Source organism: Nilaparvata lugens, chromosome 1 (genome assembly GCF_014356525.2).
Source record: "Nilaparvata lugens isolate BPH chromosome 1, ASM1435652v1, whole genome shotgun sequence".
NCBI classification, from domain to species: Eukaryota; Metazoa; Arthropoda; class Insecta; order Hemiptera; family Delphacidae; genus Nilaparvata; species Nilaparvata lugens.
This window is the reverse complement of record NC_052504.1, coordinates 12,264,382-12,278,597: the sequence shown is the minus strand read 5'-3', so window position 1 is coordinate 12,278,597 and position 14,216 is coordinate 12,264,382. Positions and strand designations below refer to the sequence as shown.

General features: G+C 33.0%; 2 protein-coding genes across 6 annotated transcripts in view; one reads left to right on the top strand and one right to left on the bottom strand.

Annotated features, from left to right (window-relative positions):
- LOC111043368 (RING-box protein 2) overlaps positions 1–14,216 on the bottom strand; it is a 79,801-nt gene that overhangs the window by 47,513 nt on the left and 18,072 nt on the right. The window lies entirely within an intron of this gene.
- The window catches only part of LOC111043366 (facilitated trehalose transporter Tret1-2 homolog), a 45,254-nt gene that overhangs the window by 16,211 nt on the left and 14,827 nt on the right, over positions 1–14,216 (top strand). For 2 of the 3 annotated variants that reach the window (XM_022328292.2, XM_022328293.2), the window contains exon 2: positions 4,712–5,173. In XM_022328292.2, the coding sequence (XP_022183984.2) occupies positions 4,712–5,173 (462 nt within the window). Of the gene's footprint in view, positions 1–4,711; positions 5,174–13,060; positions 13,225–14,216 lie in introns of those variants that run through there. The other variant, XM_022328294.2, reaches the window with a different exon arrangement.

The window sequence follows — 14,216 nt, the reverse complement described above, 5'->3', positions numbered from 1 at the left end:
CAAGTTTTAAACTGAATAGGATTTGTTCAGAACACAATGATTAATTATTTGTGTTCATTTGTAAAATTTTCTCTTCAAAGTTGTGATTCCAATTTCAATTTACTTCAGGGAAACTGTGGTGGAATATTCTGATTTCGATTGAATAGAACACAATAATTGATTATTGTGTTCATTTGTGAATTTTTCTCTTCAAAGTTGTGTTTCGAATTTAGATTAACTGCAGGGGTAGTGTAATATTTAGATTTCGAATTGTATAAATTCATAATGCTATATAAATCATTTTTTGTCTATTTAATGTCGATCAATAATAATGTCTAATTATTTACAATTATTTTCTGTGGACTTAGGTGGGAGGGAAAGTTTCTAGTTTAAAGCCACCATCTGAGAATAAAAGTTGTTTCTAATCTTAGTAAAGGAGACCTATTCAAGTCATTCAATGAGACTCAAGACTTGAACTAGTTGATGTTGCTTTCCATTACGAAACACTATATAATAACTTTGATGTAGTTCATACAAAAAAAAATATAAAAAATAATATTTATTACACTGTCTGAATAGTTAAGTGATACAAAAGTCTGTACATAGTTAATGTCGTGAAAAAGAAAAAAACAAAATATCACTTCTACACACACAAACATCAGAAAGGAAATAATTAGGTACTCCCGAGGCAAAGGCCTATATTTCAATCCAGATTTATTCACTATACTTCACTTCAGATGAAGCATTTCACTCCTGAGGAGGAGCTCCATCAGCCTGAGGAATACACCAAGAAAAAAAGTGTTTTTTTTTCAAATATCTACAAGTAACATAGTGTCTGAACTACAACAGTTATTAAACTAGTTATTTAATTGTGAAATTGATTCAAAAATTGTCATTTACATTTGAAATCTAATACTACCAATGATTTCCTGTCGATAGCTACAAATTATTATTTTTAATCTATGAGATTGGTAGAATTTGTAAAATGATCTAAAGTAAAATTAAAACACAATAGAGAATTCTCAATTTTGAATTAACTTCGGATTCACTCACTATTAAATGAGATTCACAGGGCATGATTGATGTGTTTTTAATCACTTTAATAGTTTCAACTTATAAGGATTAGCCGTCTACTTACTGTTAGTTATTTGATTAAATAACCGACTAATGTAAGATAATCATGTGAAATTCGAGGCAATAATGATGTTAACGTTTACTGTATAATATTCCTGGGATGAGATCAGAAACAGTGAAATCAATAAGTTGAAAATTTGTTAACTAATAAGAAGAGATGTAATAAAATGTATTGGTTTCATGATTTGAATTTTATTTACAGTACTTTATATAAATAGGAGTACGGTATTTCATGTAGAGCCAAAATGTCATTACATAATTTAGTGCTTTTATAACTAAACAAAGGCTAATTTGATATTTTCAATGATGCAATTAGACCATTATTTCATCATTTCCCAATCAACGATTTTTATCTTGAAAAGAAGTAAAATTTATGGTTAGAGATTATATATATTGAGTCAAATACGTTCAGTTTTCAGAGTTTAATGAGAAAATATTGAATCTGAATTGTATTTGAATTGTTTGATCATGTACTCTCAACGTGTCCATTTGCTAATAAAAAGCATGTCAGAAATATGAAAATTACGAAACTTTGAGAATGAATAAAAGGTTATCATGAGGCCGACATGTGAATCGAGGTTTAATTCGAATCTTCACATTGGAAATAAGTTCACAACAAATGATAAATCTAATTATGTAATGGTTAAGGCCATTTCAACTATTTCCTTGGGTTCATTAACAGTCTAATTTTTACGAAAAAATCAACTTCCTGATACATTATTCGAGACTACAACAATGTATTTTATTCATAATAATACTTCAGTTTCATGCATGACAAAAGATGCAATAAACAAAATGATGTTGAACAATAATTCCTATAAAGATTTATAAGCGTCAACGCAGAACTAAGTTAAAATAACCGTGATACGGTATATCATATTTACAATGAGTATCAAAACATATATTACAGATAAAAGCACGTTGACTTTGCAAACAAATTCGAATAATGTTTATTGGGATAAAATACACTGTAAACAGTACAATCCATTTTGAACATTTCCGCATGTTCATTTAAAATAGCTGCATTTATGTATTATATATTATAGAGTGGGGAAGTGTAGCATTATAAATAGTGGAACTTCAACAATATGGTATGAATAATTAATCTATTAAATAAGAAGATTAAGAAATTGTCAAAAACCACAGATTTATTAAGTTAGAAGGACCGGTTTCGGTTGTAACACCATTGTCAATCTCTGATAAACTATTCGGCGTAACAACCGAAACCGGTCTTTCTAACTTTCAATAAATTTGTGGTTTTTGACAATTTCTTAATCTTCTTATTAATATGAATAATCACCACAATATCAACTACTCAACTACCTATACAAAAAGAATAATTAATCTATTCAGAGAAAGTTACTAAGTAACAATGAAATCTAAAATTATTCTCAATATAATTTAATTTTGGGGCTTTCGAGTTATAATATTACTGTTTGCTCAATGACTAACCAAAATAGATTGATAGTAAAATTGAAGTGTATTTGGGAAATCTAGGTTATCGAACTTCCTCCCAAGATTGGACTCATAAGAAAAGAGCAACCCCTTCTGGTCTTAATGACCATTAGTCATACTCCCAACTAAAATGATGCTAATGGGCAAACAGGTTTGACGAATCCGATAAGAAGTTTGACCACAAATAGTAATCTATTTTCAATAATTCAATAAATAACTGTAAGATACTCATTATAGAACATTCAAAGTTGGCAGTTAGGTCCTCAATCCTAGTTCAGCAGTTGTCAGTGTCTCAAGTTGTTCAATAGTGTATTAGTCTGGAGAAAAGATTAGTATTCATCCTACATTAGTATTCTTCTATGGTAGTAATCAGTTTATAAGTGAAGTGTTATATTGTGTGAAAAATTGGATTTTATTTCAAATTTCGTGTTATTTTCACTTTAAATATTTTTGGGGAATTGGAAGACAATACGTTTCAGGTAAAAAATTTCTTTTCACAACAGATAATCCTCCAAGCTGAACGGTGCTGCTTTATTTTCATGTTTTTAAACGTAGCTAAGAATTGGGCCTTTTAGAGAGAAACCTATTTGTTATTCAAACAATTTTATAATTAGAAATTGTTACATAACTTATCTATGTTTGTATTAAATCATCAAAGTTTGTATTAAAACATCACTTCTACAAAATACTGTACTTATCTCCTACAACAGTTTGTACAAATAACTGCTGATTTCTCGCTCTAGTATAGTTGAATGAATGCTCATGACGTTTTATCATACTTTTAAACCTCTTCTTCGGGAATAAAACTTTCGTCTTACAATAATCAAAAACATAACGATTATAGAAGAATACATTAAGAAAGGGATTGAAATTATATTTTAAAACTATAAAATAACAGTATAATTTAATTGTAATAATAACAAGAGAATTGATTTTTAAATCGGTGCATGAAATTATTTATAGTCTTATTTTTTTCATCGATTATCATTCAATTTGAAACCTTATTCTTTCTCTGCCGGTCCCTGTATAATATTGAAGTCCTTGTAGAAGAGAATACTGTACATTCAAAGGAATGTACAGGCATTCAAAGGAATTCGAAAAAAAACTACAAATTTTTATTCAATTCTTTATGTAAGATTGGACAGTTCAACACAAAAAAGTCTCTGTATAATCGATTGGGTGGTAGAGAGGACATTCAAGTTCGAGATTAATCAAAATCGCCTGAAATGATACAAATATGTTAGTGTGTGTGATTGAAGAGATCATATCCAGAATTGGCACGGTATATATTTTATCCTCAAATTAATAAAAGTGAAGTGAAGTAATTTAGTAAGTAACATTAATTTATAAGTGAAGAATTTTTTTCATCAAATATCTCATATACAACTCTACAACTAACTTGCAACTCCATAGGAATTGAGTGGTAGGAAGGCTTAAAAATTAGTTGATCAGTCGCGTATATAAGAAACAAAGGTCTCAACTCTTGCAGATTCAATTCTTTCTGTGTGCTTGAAAAGTTTATCTCATAAATCGGCCCTGTTTACATCAATTGTTCTCTCCGTCAGTGGGGGGAACATTAAAATTCGAAATCTTCTACATATTAAAGCTGCAAATGACAAAAATTCACAGCAAATACTGCTGTGAATTATTATAAAGACACAAAATGTCTATTCAATTATTTGTGTGTGCTTGGAAAGTTAATTCGCAGAATCGGTCCTGTTTCCATCAATATCGTTCTTTCCATCAGTGAAGAGAACATTTAAAATTCGAGAATAATTGTGATATATTATGAATTAGTACTCATTTACATCAACTAAAATATTTATTGAATTCATCAGCCATCTCTTTCTTTTTGTCTGATTTTATTATTTGTTTATCTATACCCCGTATATCAGAAAATATCATTTTCTTATGTTTGATGGAGTCCGTTGCTTCATTTATTGTTTCCCAAGTTTTCTTAATACTGTAATAGGCCTATTGTATTACAGTATTACTTGATTAACTCACTACGCATCTAGTAATTACTGATCAACAAGAAAAATATTGTATTAAATTAATTAAATTCAATCATGAATGAACTTATTTTATTCATTTAATTTATGAATTTAATTTTTGAATGACTTTATTGTTTGTGTGATTGCAGAGTTCGTCGCAAGAATCGTTGCTGGAGGAGCAGCTGGAAGAAGCAAGTGGCGGCGTTGCCAAAATCTGCTACGCTCATCACCGACTGCCCCCAAGCGCCCTCTCGTCGGTCACCTCATCAGCCGCATCCGTCGCCAGCACCGCCACCCTACTCACCGACAAACACACCGCCGCCGCCACACTACTCACCAACAAGCTCCTAGTCAACGTGCACAAGCACAAACTGTACAACAAGGCGACCGCCAAGCCCAACATGAAGGAACTGAATCTGCTGATCGCCAGCCCGACCGTCGGCCTTGACGAGTGCAGGGACAAGGTGCCCGGCCAACTCACCACCACCGTGGTCATCCCCTACTCGGAGATGGAGCGAGATGACAAGCACAACATAGAGTACGAGAAACAACCCCCCCAACCACACAAGCAGCCACCCACCGCTCTCAGTCTGGCCGCTATTATGCCACAGGTCAGTCACAACTCACGTATATTCTTTAGATTAGCAATTGGACAGAGGTTGAGCAACGAATTTTGCGATTTGATACAGATGAAAATAGGAAAGAAATAGATGGAAGAAGATTGAGTTAAAAACTTTGAATCGTTGCAAACTCTTAATACATAAAGCTTGTTGCGAATTGAGACGCGATGTGACGTGACATGACGTGACGTGACATGAGTCTCCTAGATAAGTTGATTACATATTAAGCCAGTTACACACCCATCGATTTTTGGACGTACGATTTGTTGCCGTCCTTATAAATTCTACCAGATTGAATGAAAGTTGACAAACACATGATCACATCATATGCTTGTCAAGTTATGTTCAATCTAGTACAATTTATAAGGACGGCAAAAAATCTTACGTCCAAAAGTCGATGTGTGTGTAACTAGAATTATAATGTTCACACGTGCTAGCTTCGTCTCACAGTGAACGTTATAATATTTTCATATAATATTAACTCACGTCATGTCATGTCACGTCACGTCTTATTTTGCGACAAGCCTTAGACCAACTTCATACTTTCTTTCCTTCAAAAAGAATGAGTCTTTGAATTCATCTTTCTTCAACTCTTCTCTTCAATATGAATATCACAATATCACCTACACTAATGCACAAATAGACAAACAAGTACAACATACTAGAGAGAAATCGCAAATTGTTAATAAGTAGCAGTCTACTGGACACCAGAAAGGTGGATGATCCATTACTAAAACTGCAAACTACTGATAATTAATCAGCAGAGCTAAATAATATCCAATAATAGACAAAAGCTACACTTTGGGACAGTAATTTTCCTTGCGTTCCTTTTCTAATGAACTTACTTTTTTCCGCTTCCTTTGATAAAAGAACAAGAGAAAAGAAGTAAGGCATATCCTTATAAATCATAAATGGCATGTACCATGCACTATAATGTTCACCGACAATTATTTCCCACTTCATATTAGTAGAAAATGAGCATGAAATAAACACACATGTGTGAATGTGTTTCTTCGAGGCAACAATGCCATGAGCCATCATTAGCATTTGCATGGACTGGACTCCATCCAAATATAGGATAATGTTGCAAAGTGAATGGTAAATGATTACAAGTGATAACCGATTATTCAAAATTATTGGAAAGCAACAAGAGCCGATGAATAGAACCGTCGTCCTATTAACCTTAAATATGTATCTCACGACGGCTGAGAAAATTTAGTACACATGTTTGCCAGTGGTCAGTGTCTAGAGTCTAGACCACCATCAGTACATTACCGAGTAGACTACTCATTTTGCAAATCATGATTTACCACCAATCGACAGACTTCCACAAATCATTAAAGTATTACTCTAGCTTCAAACCGATTAACTGAACTTGTAAAATAAGATATAATTACGATAGATATAATAATTGGCAAGAACCTGATAGTAGAATAAACAATTTATTGAACGATAAGTAAAGCTTTGCAAAGCAGGTTCTGATAGTTTTATCACTGATCCTGGTCTGAACATACAGTGTAGTTGAAATAATTCTCAAGTCAGACTTTTAAAACAGTTTGTTGGGAACGCCTCAACTTATATGATATATTTATCATCCGATAATGCATCTATCTTATTCAAAATGTGTGATTAAAAAACAATCGAGTAACCTGTATTACTGTACTACAAAAATGTTATTGAGGACAGCATACCTGTCGATTGATAAAATAGTAAATAGAAAAATAGTAAATTCTATTTTGGCGCGAAAATACAAAATGTTGGAGAGATTCACACAAAGCAAGCTTGGATATCAATAGCAGCATAAATTATAACATTAAATGAACCAACAAAGATAGTAGATGATAGTGAGCGTAAAAAGCATTCTATTCATTTTATTTATTATTTTTACAAGAAATCACTGACCGGGAGAGAAAAACTTGTGATAGGCTTACTCCTTGTACTATTTAATGTGAAAAGTATTAAAGTTTGTGCTCAACTATAACCGTAGGGAGTATTATGAGGTGAAGAGAATAAATAATTCATATATAAAAAACATTCCTTGGAAGAAATGTGAAATTTTCTGAAAAATCAAGTCCAAAACCGAAAACAAAATGTTTTGGAACGATACGAGGAGCAACAAGGATAAAACAGAGATGCAAAAGAGAAAATTAACTCAATAAGGTAGATAACAAGCTAAAAAGATAGAGAATCTCATGAAAATATAGTAGTAGAGTGCGATGATCACAAGAAAGTGAGAGTGGACCAGAAAATTAGTTCGAACAGACAGGTCCTTTGAATGAAATCACTTGTCAAAATTAATCAAGTCATAACAATATTAGCAGTAACGTTCTACAATACAGTTATCAGGTAATAAAGCGTAGGTTTTCAACCGTGAGACACCAGCAGAAGTGTTTAAATGCCGGTCATGATTGTGGGAAGAAGTCGTTAGCAGGCAATCGAAGGTCCTGTCCTGCACTCTTGCACGTCGCATAATATCATATCTCTGCTATACTTCAACCCACGCGTCTAACTAGATTTTTAGAAGAACTGACTAGATTTCCGGAAGAGCCCGAGCTCCCAGTATTCCCCGAAAATATGAATCCAAGTTCATACAAAAATATTTCCGCTCAATTTCCGCTTTTAGTTAAGCTCTCACTTTCTATGTCAAGGTTATCTTGCATTATAATGCTGAGCTTGACTCGAAACAGGGTTTCCCCAAAGATGCCAATATTTTCCGGTAAAAGAAGTTCATGAACCGAAATTCCCGATTAATATTAGATTTGCAGTAAATTAAACGAAACAGTTTCTTGGAAATCATCTGATCTTTCCATCTATCGGTGGAAGTTATTAATCCTTGAGAAAATCCAATTTTAGTCTACATGCAGACAAACGAGTAGACATTTAGACATGTTGAACGAGTATTCTAAACACTATGTTTTTTCATCTAGAGTGCTACCACAGGCTTCGATGGAAGACTTTTGTACTTATCTTATTTGCTGTACCTCATTCACCATTCAAAACCCTCAAATCCTTCAATTGTCAATCAATTTTCTAGGTCAAGTTCATAATTTCTGACTAAGTGTTTCGAAACTGAATTTGGTCCATCATTATCAGAGATTTTTCTGCATGGAAATGATACTTATGTGAATATCCAAAAGCTTCTGTAACATAGATTCTCTTAAATTCTTTCAAAAGAGAAGAGATTGAGTGAGAGAGAAAGAGAAAGAGGTTCGTAATTATTCGCGAATGACAGTTCGGTGTCACCCAGGTGCTTTTACCGGTGTGTAGGAAGTGGCTGTGTACTTGATATTGTACGAGAGGGAGAGGGTGTTAGAATATTGACACGTGTCGATAATTGCTGTATATTTTATAACCTCCACATGAATTTGATATTGTAACTTATAACTTGTTATGTTGCCAAGTCACCTATCAAATATATAACAATTCATATCAAATACTTGATCAGATAATCGTCGTTAACTTCCAGAGGGAGTAAGGATTAATCCAGCTTAGGATTAATCCTAATCCTAAACGAGTTTAGGAATATGTAGTTATTTATTTATTATTTATAAATTGATAGATACAATATCATTCTCAATTACGAATGATTGGGAAAGGAACAATAGGCTTAAAGCCCAAAACTGTTCCTTTCCCAAATTTAGATAGAAATTGTCCAAAAAAAGTTTATGTTTACACTTCATGATTTTTGTCCAATTTTTGAAGAAATAAATGAAGAGGACTAATTTTGAACTAATTTTGAGGAGTGATATGAAGTTACATAAAAATAACTAATAAATAATAAACTGTGATTCACAAAATCATCCATTTCTAAAAAGTAGATTCCATGCAGACTTACTCCAATGATACAGGTATACAGTAGTTACAAAATAAAATCGCTTAACTAATATTGGACAACAACAGACTGGAATACGTGAGATCTGACAGTCATGCATGGGAACAATTTGTTGACTATATTTCTTACTCAACAATTTGTAAATTGTTGTTCTATAGTTCAATGAAGATAATAGGCCAAGTTAACTTGTTTAAAATCAACATCAATAATACTTATAGGTTATACTTTACTAGTTTCATTTTCTAGAATGCAGTTCAATGAAAATATTGTGACGTCACAGGGAATCTGTTCTAAACATTCAAGTCGCGTGCTTCCAACCAACAAACAGTAGTCATTGCCAAATTTCATGAACTTGGACTTGCTCCACGAATAAACAAAATACCTAATCAAACCAGCCAATATGAATACAGTACCCTAAAAAATGAATCAACTTTCATCTCAACTCAACTTTGTTTCAGTTTATAAACAACGCAGCAAGATCTACAGGGTTTCCACATGGAAAATATCGGTCATAGTTATAGTAAAAATATTGTTTCTATTGCTATGAAGAAGTTCTATCGTTTGAATAGATTTGTACTTCAGGTCATTCATTATTCAACCTACAACAAGTAATTCAAATAGATTATTATCATTAAGCATGTTTTCCACGATTCCATTATACGTTACCGAAAGCATTCTACTTGAACCACGTAGACACAGTCACTCTTGAACAGCTAAGAGATTCAAGTATGCTTCCAAACGGTACAAAAGCTGTGCATCTACAACTCGTATCATAAATCATCTTGTGTACAGATGGAAACAAATTAGAAATTGCATTTGTTCAAATGCTAATTAATGAATAACTATTATTGAACGAAAATCCCAATTAAATGCTGTAAATCCCCCCGAAGACTTCTGCTAACTGCAAATATTGACAACAGGTAAACAGCTAGATTCGATGAGTACTACTATACAAAAATTATTTGTCAGCCCGGGAATCGAACCCTGTAATCAACCTGGCAATTAGGAGGTACTGGGTTCGATTCCCGGGCTGACAAATAATTTTTGTATAGTAGCGTTCATCAAATTTCCATCTAGCTGTTTACCCTGTTTTCAATATTTGCAGTAGCAGTAGTCTTCGGGATGATTTACAGCATTTAATTGGGATTTTCGTTTAATAATAATTATGAATCTTGTGAAAAATTCATCCAAATACCTTGGGTACATGTGTACAAAAGTCTATATAGATTGAAAGCACGCAAGAAGATCATAGAATTCAAACTCAAATTACTTCAATAGTTTATGTATTTGTTTAGCAATAAACTGAGAGACCTCAAGTCTCTTAAGTTTACAACTCATTTGCAAACTTTTCAATAAGTTCAGCTATAAATTTGTGCACTACAGTAATGGGCGTAGAAACCAATATTTTCTTTAGTTCACAACTCATTTGATAAGTATTTGACTAGTTTAGTCACATAAATGACTTTTAAGCATGGAAACAATATTATCTTTGGTCAGGATTTATTTGACAAGCATTAAAGATTGATTGATCAGTTTCCAAGTGCATCCTCTTACCTGCATGGTGCTCTCTGACTGATGCAAGGTGCCTAGAGCCTAAGTAGGTAATGCAAATGAAATTCTGTTTATTAACCGGTCGCTTGACGCCCTTAAGACAAGACTGTAAATAATAATAGCGACGACCGGCCTAGATAGGGCGACAGCCGATAATGAATGAAAAAACATCAAAGCCAACGAACGGGTGAGAGAAATTTTGTTAACAAAAATACTTTTACTACGACGGTAGATAAATCAGTGCGAGCATAATATTATAATATATATGTTGGAATTGGGTTGAGCGGTACATACACTAAACCAGCATATCGATCATAATCGCACGTGTAAAATGCACCAGCATTTGCAGAACAAGCCTCACTAACTTCACCTCACTACAATATCTAATACTATTCTATAATATACTATTCTTCAATAGCCCGACCCAATTGAGCTTTCATTGCCCTGACCGTCTTTCAAGGGACTCTCGTGTAGAGTCGCAACTCGCTTGGTCAACGAACCTATCGTAAATTATGCTGCAGCGACCGAACATTATGTTCTTGCACAGCAGAGTACAGGACACCTCAGTCATGCGCACTTCTAATAGCATCCAATCCGATAAATCATTTTATTTGATCACCTATTAGGCCTATATAAGCGTCCGACGTCCAAGCGACGTATGAACGACATCAATTTCAAAATCCTTCATTACTGGACAGCGTTGGAGAAATGACAAAGGTTGCCTGATACGACTAGATTTTTTTCAAATCGTGATTTGAAATGTGATTGGGTTTTCATACTTCCTATTGAAAAATATAGCTAGTTATTTCAGATTATAATTATAGCTTTACAATATTGCATTTCTCATAGGAGTTTAAAAATAGTTAACCGTTAAAGTAAAACTGTTAAGCAGTAAACAAATTCAACTTGGATCAAAATTTAACTACGCAGTGGTTCAAGTTTGCAGCGAATTTTGGAACAGAATATACGAGTAATAATGAATTATATATAGAAGTTCATTCAACTGTTGATTTTTTGTTGGAATAACATGAAATAATTAGATAATTGGAAGATCTTATATAATTTCCTTAATCTTGTGTATGTTCCACCCAATAAATGGACATAACCTTATTTATAATATTTGGACAATTTGAAACTCAATTAGGAAATTGGAGAAGTTTTGGGCAATAGCCTGTATTTCTTTCCCGATCGTCGTATTGTTTTTGCTAACCTAATAAATAAATAAATATGGGCGTCTGACAGTTGAAGGCTTGAAAGTAATTCATCAGAAAATAGAAAATTAATACTTTATAAGAATACTTCAAGTGCTAATAGGTACTTTGTAATTGGAATATTTACATTGGTTAAATATGAGAAATTGATATTTTCTGGCTTTTTGTCTGGCTTCCAAACTGGATACAATGACGACACACAACAACAAAAAGATAGATTAGAAAAGCAATGATGCCGATTTCTTTTCGCGACATCTGAGAAGAAGCCCTTCAAGATTGCAGAATATTGGAAATTCACGATGAACCATGTCAGATTAGTTGAGGTACTAAAATGATAGTACAAGAGTGGTTTGTAGAGACTAAAAATTCCCAGAAGACTGTTCGTTTATACATCAATTTCAACTATAATTGATTTCTATTTAGAGTACTAATAAATGGATAACTGAAACTTAAAGGATACACTATTATAAAATATAAGTCAGTGGACTGGAAAAAAATATTTTCAAACTGATGAAGCGATATCAACGGTTTCTATTATTTTTGCAACATTTATTGCATAGCAATTTTAGCACCTCGCAGAAGCAATACAAACAAACTGTGTGTCTATTGAAGAATCTCTCCAGGTTCCCTCTAGATTTCAAGCATTCTTGCATTTTTAGCGAGTTGTTTTATTGCACACTCTTATAAACTCCCGTCGATAACAAATAAAATCAATGCGGTTACACATATTGCATAGATATAAATTCTGTAAACAATCATTCGCGCTTCAAAAAAGTATTTATTTCAAAATCTCTAACATTTCAACGATTTCATTCCAATTTTCGCTTCAAGAAAGTGTATATTCGAAAATTTCCAATATTTTAACAATTTCATTTGAGTTTTTATTTCAAAATATCAAACATTTCAGCACTATAGCAGTGAATGATAGACAAAGAAGAAGAGAAATGACATCCGAATAACCTTAGTTCATTTTTCGCTTCATAGTAGCCCATAGGCTACTGTTTTGGAACTAGGCCTAATGTGTTTTATAACATCCCTCTTCCTCCTCTGAACTTGAAACCCCACTAGGTACTGCTTTCAAACTCTGCCAATTTATTGGTGTGGAATGTGAAATGCCAATGAGAAAAACTATCTTCGTATCTTTGTAGCTGAAGATGTCAGTAGAAATAATCTTTGATAAGCAGATCCGTCTATCAATCTTGAATGAGATAAAAGAAAGTTCATGCTTCAGTTTGTCGGCTGCAGTACCGAAAGAGAATAGGTCTGATTTATCGGCGTTGCTGTCGAAGCTAGTCAGTTGCAGTGCGGTCGAATAGCCAGAGTTGAAGTGCGCGAAACGGCTCTCGAAAACCTATAATTCTAAATAAACGCACGCGTTTTTGTGTTGTGTTGAAAAATTAAGAAAGGAGACTCCATTGATATTAGAAACATGGGGAAAGGCGGGAAAGGTCTGTTGAAGTTGAATATTATTTGATTTGAAAGGAATCAATTGTTAAAAAATATTCTGTAGTATTAAAAATATTTAATAAGGGAAGGCATATAGTTAACGGTTAATAACTTAGTTGGCTTGATGAAAATATTTCGTTGACAAGAAAATTGTACGAAAGATGAGAGTAGGTATTGTAATATATGGGAGAAGTTGATGGAAATATTTAATGAGAAAAGTATTGTACATATTTCGTAGCCAAACAACAAAACTATTGCAACTTCAAGTACGAATATTTCAATTCAATATTATAATAAGTTTAGAATCCAGTAATTAGAACTTATCTGAATATTTAAATCGAAAGATTAATCCAGGTCATCTTGCTTTCACTTACTAGCACTACAATAATAATTGAAAGAATCAGATGCACTCAATTAATTACATCAGTATGTACCAATTGAAAACACAATTTATGGGAGTTTGCCTTAATCCAATAGCCATGTAACTTTCATTCCAGAAATTTTCAAGATTGAATGTAGAATTCAATAGTATAATATATAAGGACAAATTTTCATGTCCAGACTGAAAGGGGAATGTCTATAACTTCTGCAACAGATAATCTTCTAATTTAGTTAATGTACTCTTTAAGTGAACGTGAACATACAACCGGCATGACCACAAACCTTATGAATATACTTTGAAACATGCACTGGGCAAATAAATGAACTGTGCAGGCTAATAAAATGTAGAGTATGTGCTTTCCGAATTAAACTGGTTGCTAATGATTGCACAAATAAAATCTATTCACACCGTAATAAACTGTGGGAAAGTACAGGGATTCGCATCCTTGAAAGTTGTAGATGATATTTTTCACTACAGAGTTCGACACACCAAGAAACCATGATACTTATTAACTTATCACCACACAAGTGTTCATGGAATAAATCTATTGCTCAGTAATTGAAGCAACTAGTTCTAGAATTTTCTCATATTTCCCCAATTAAATCTACTCTC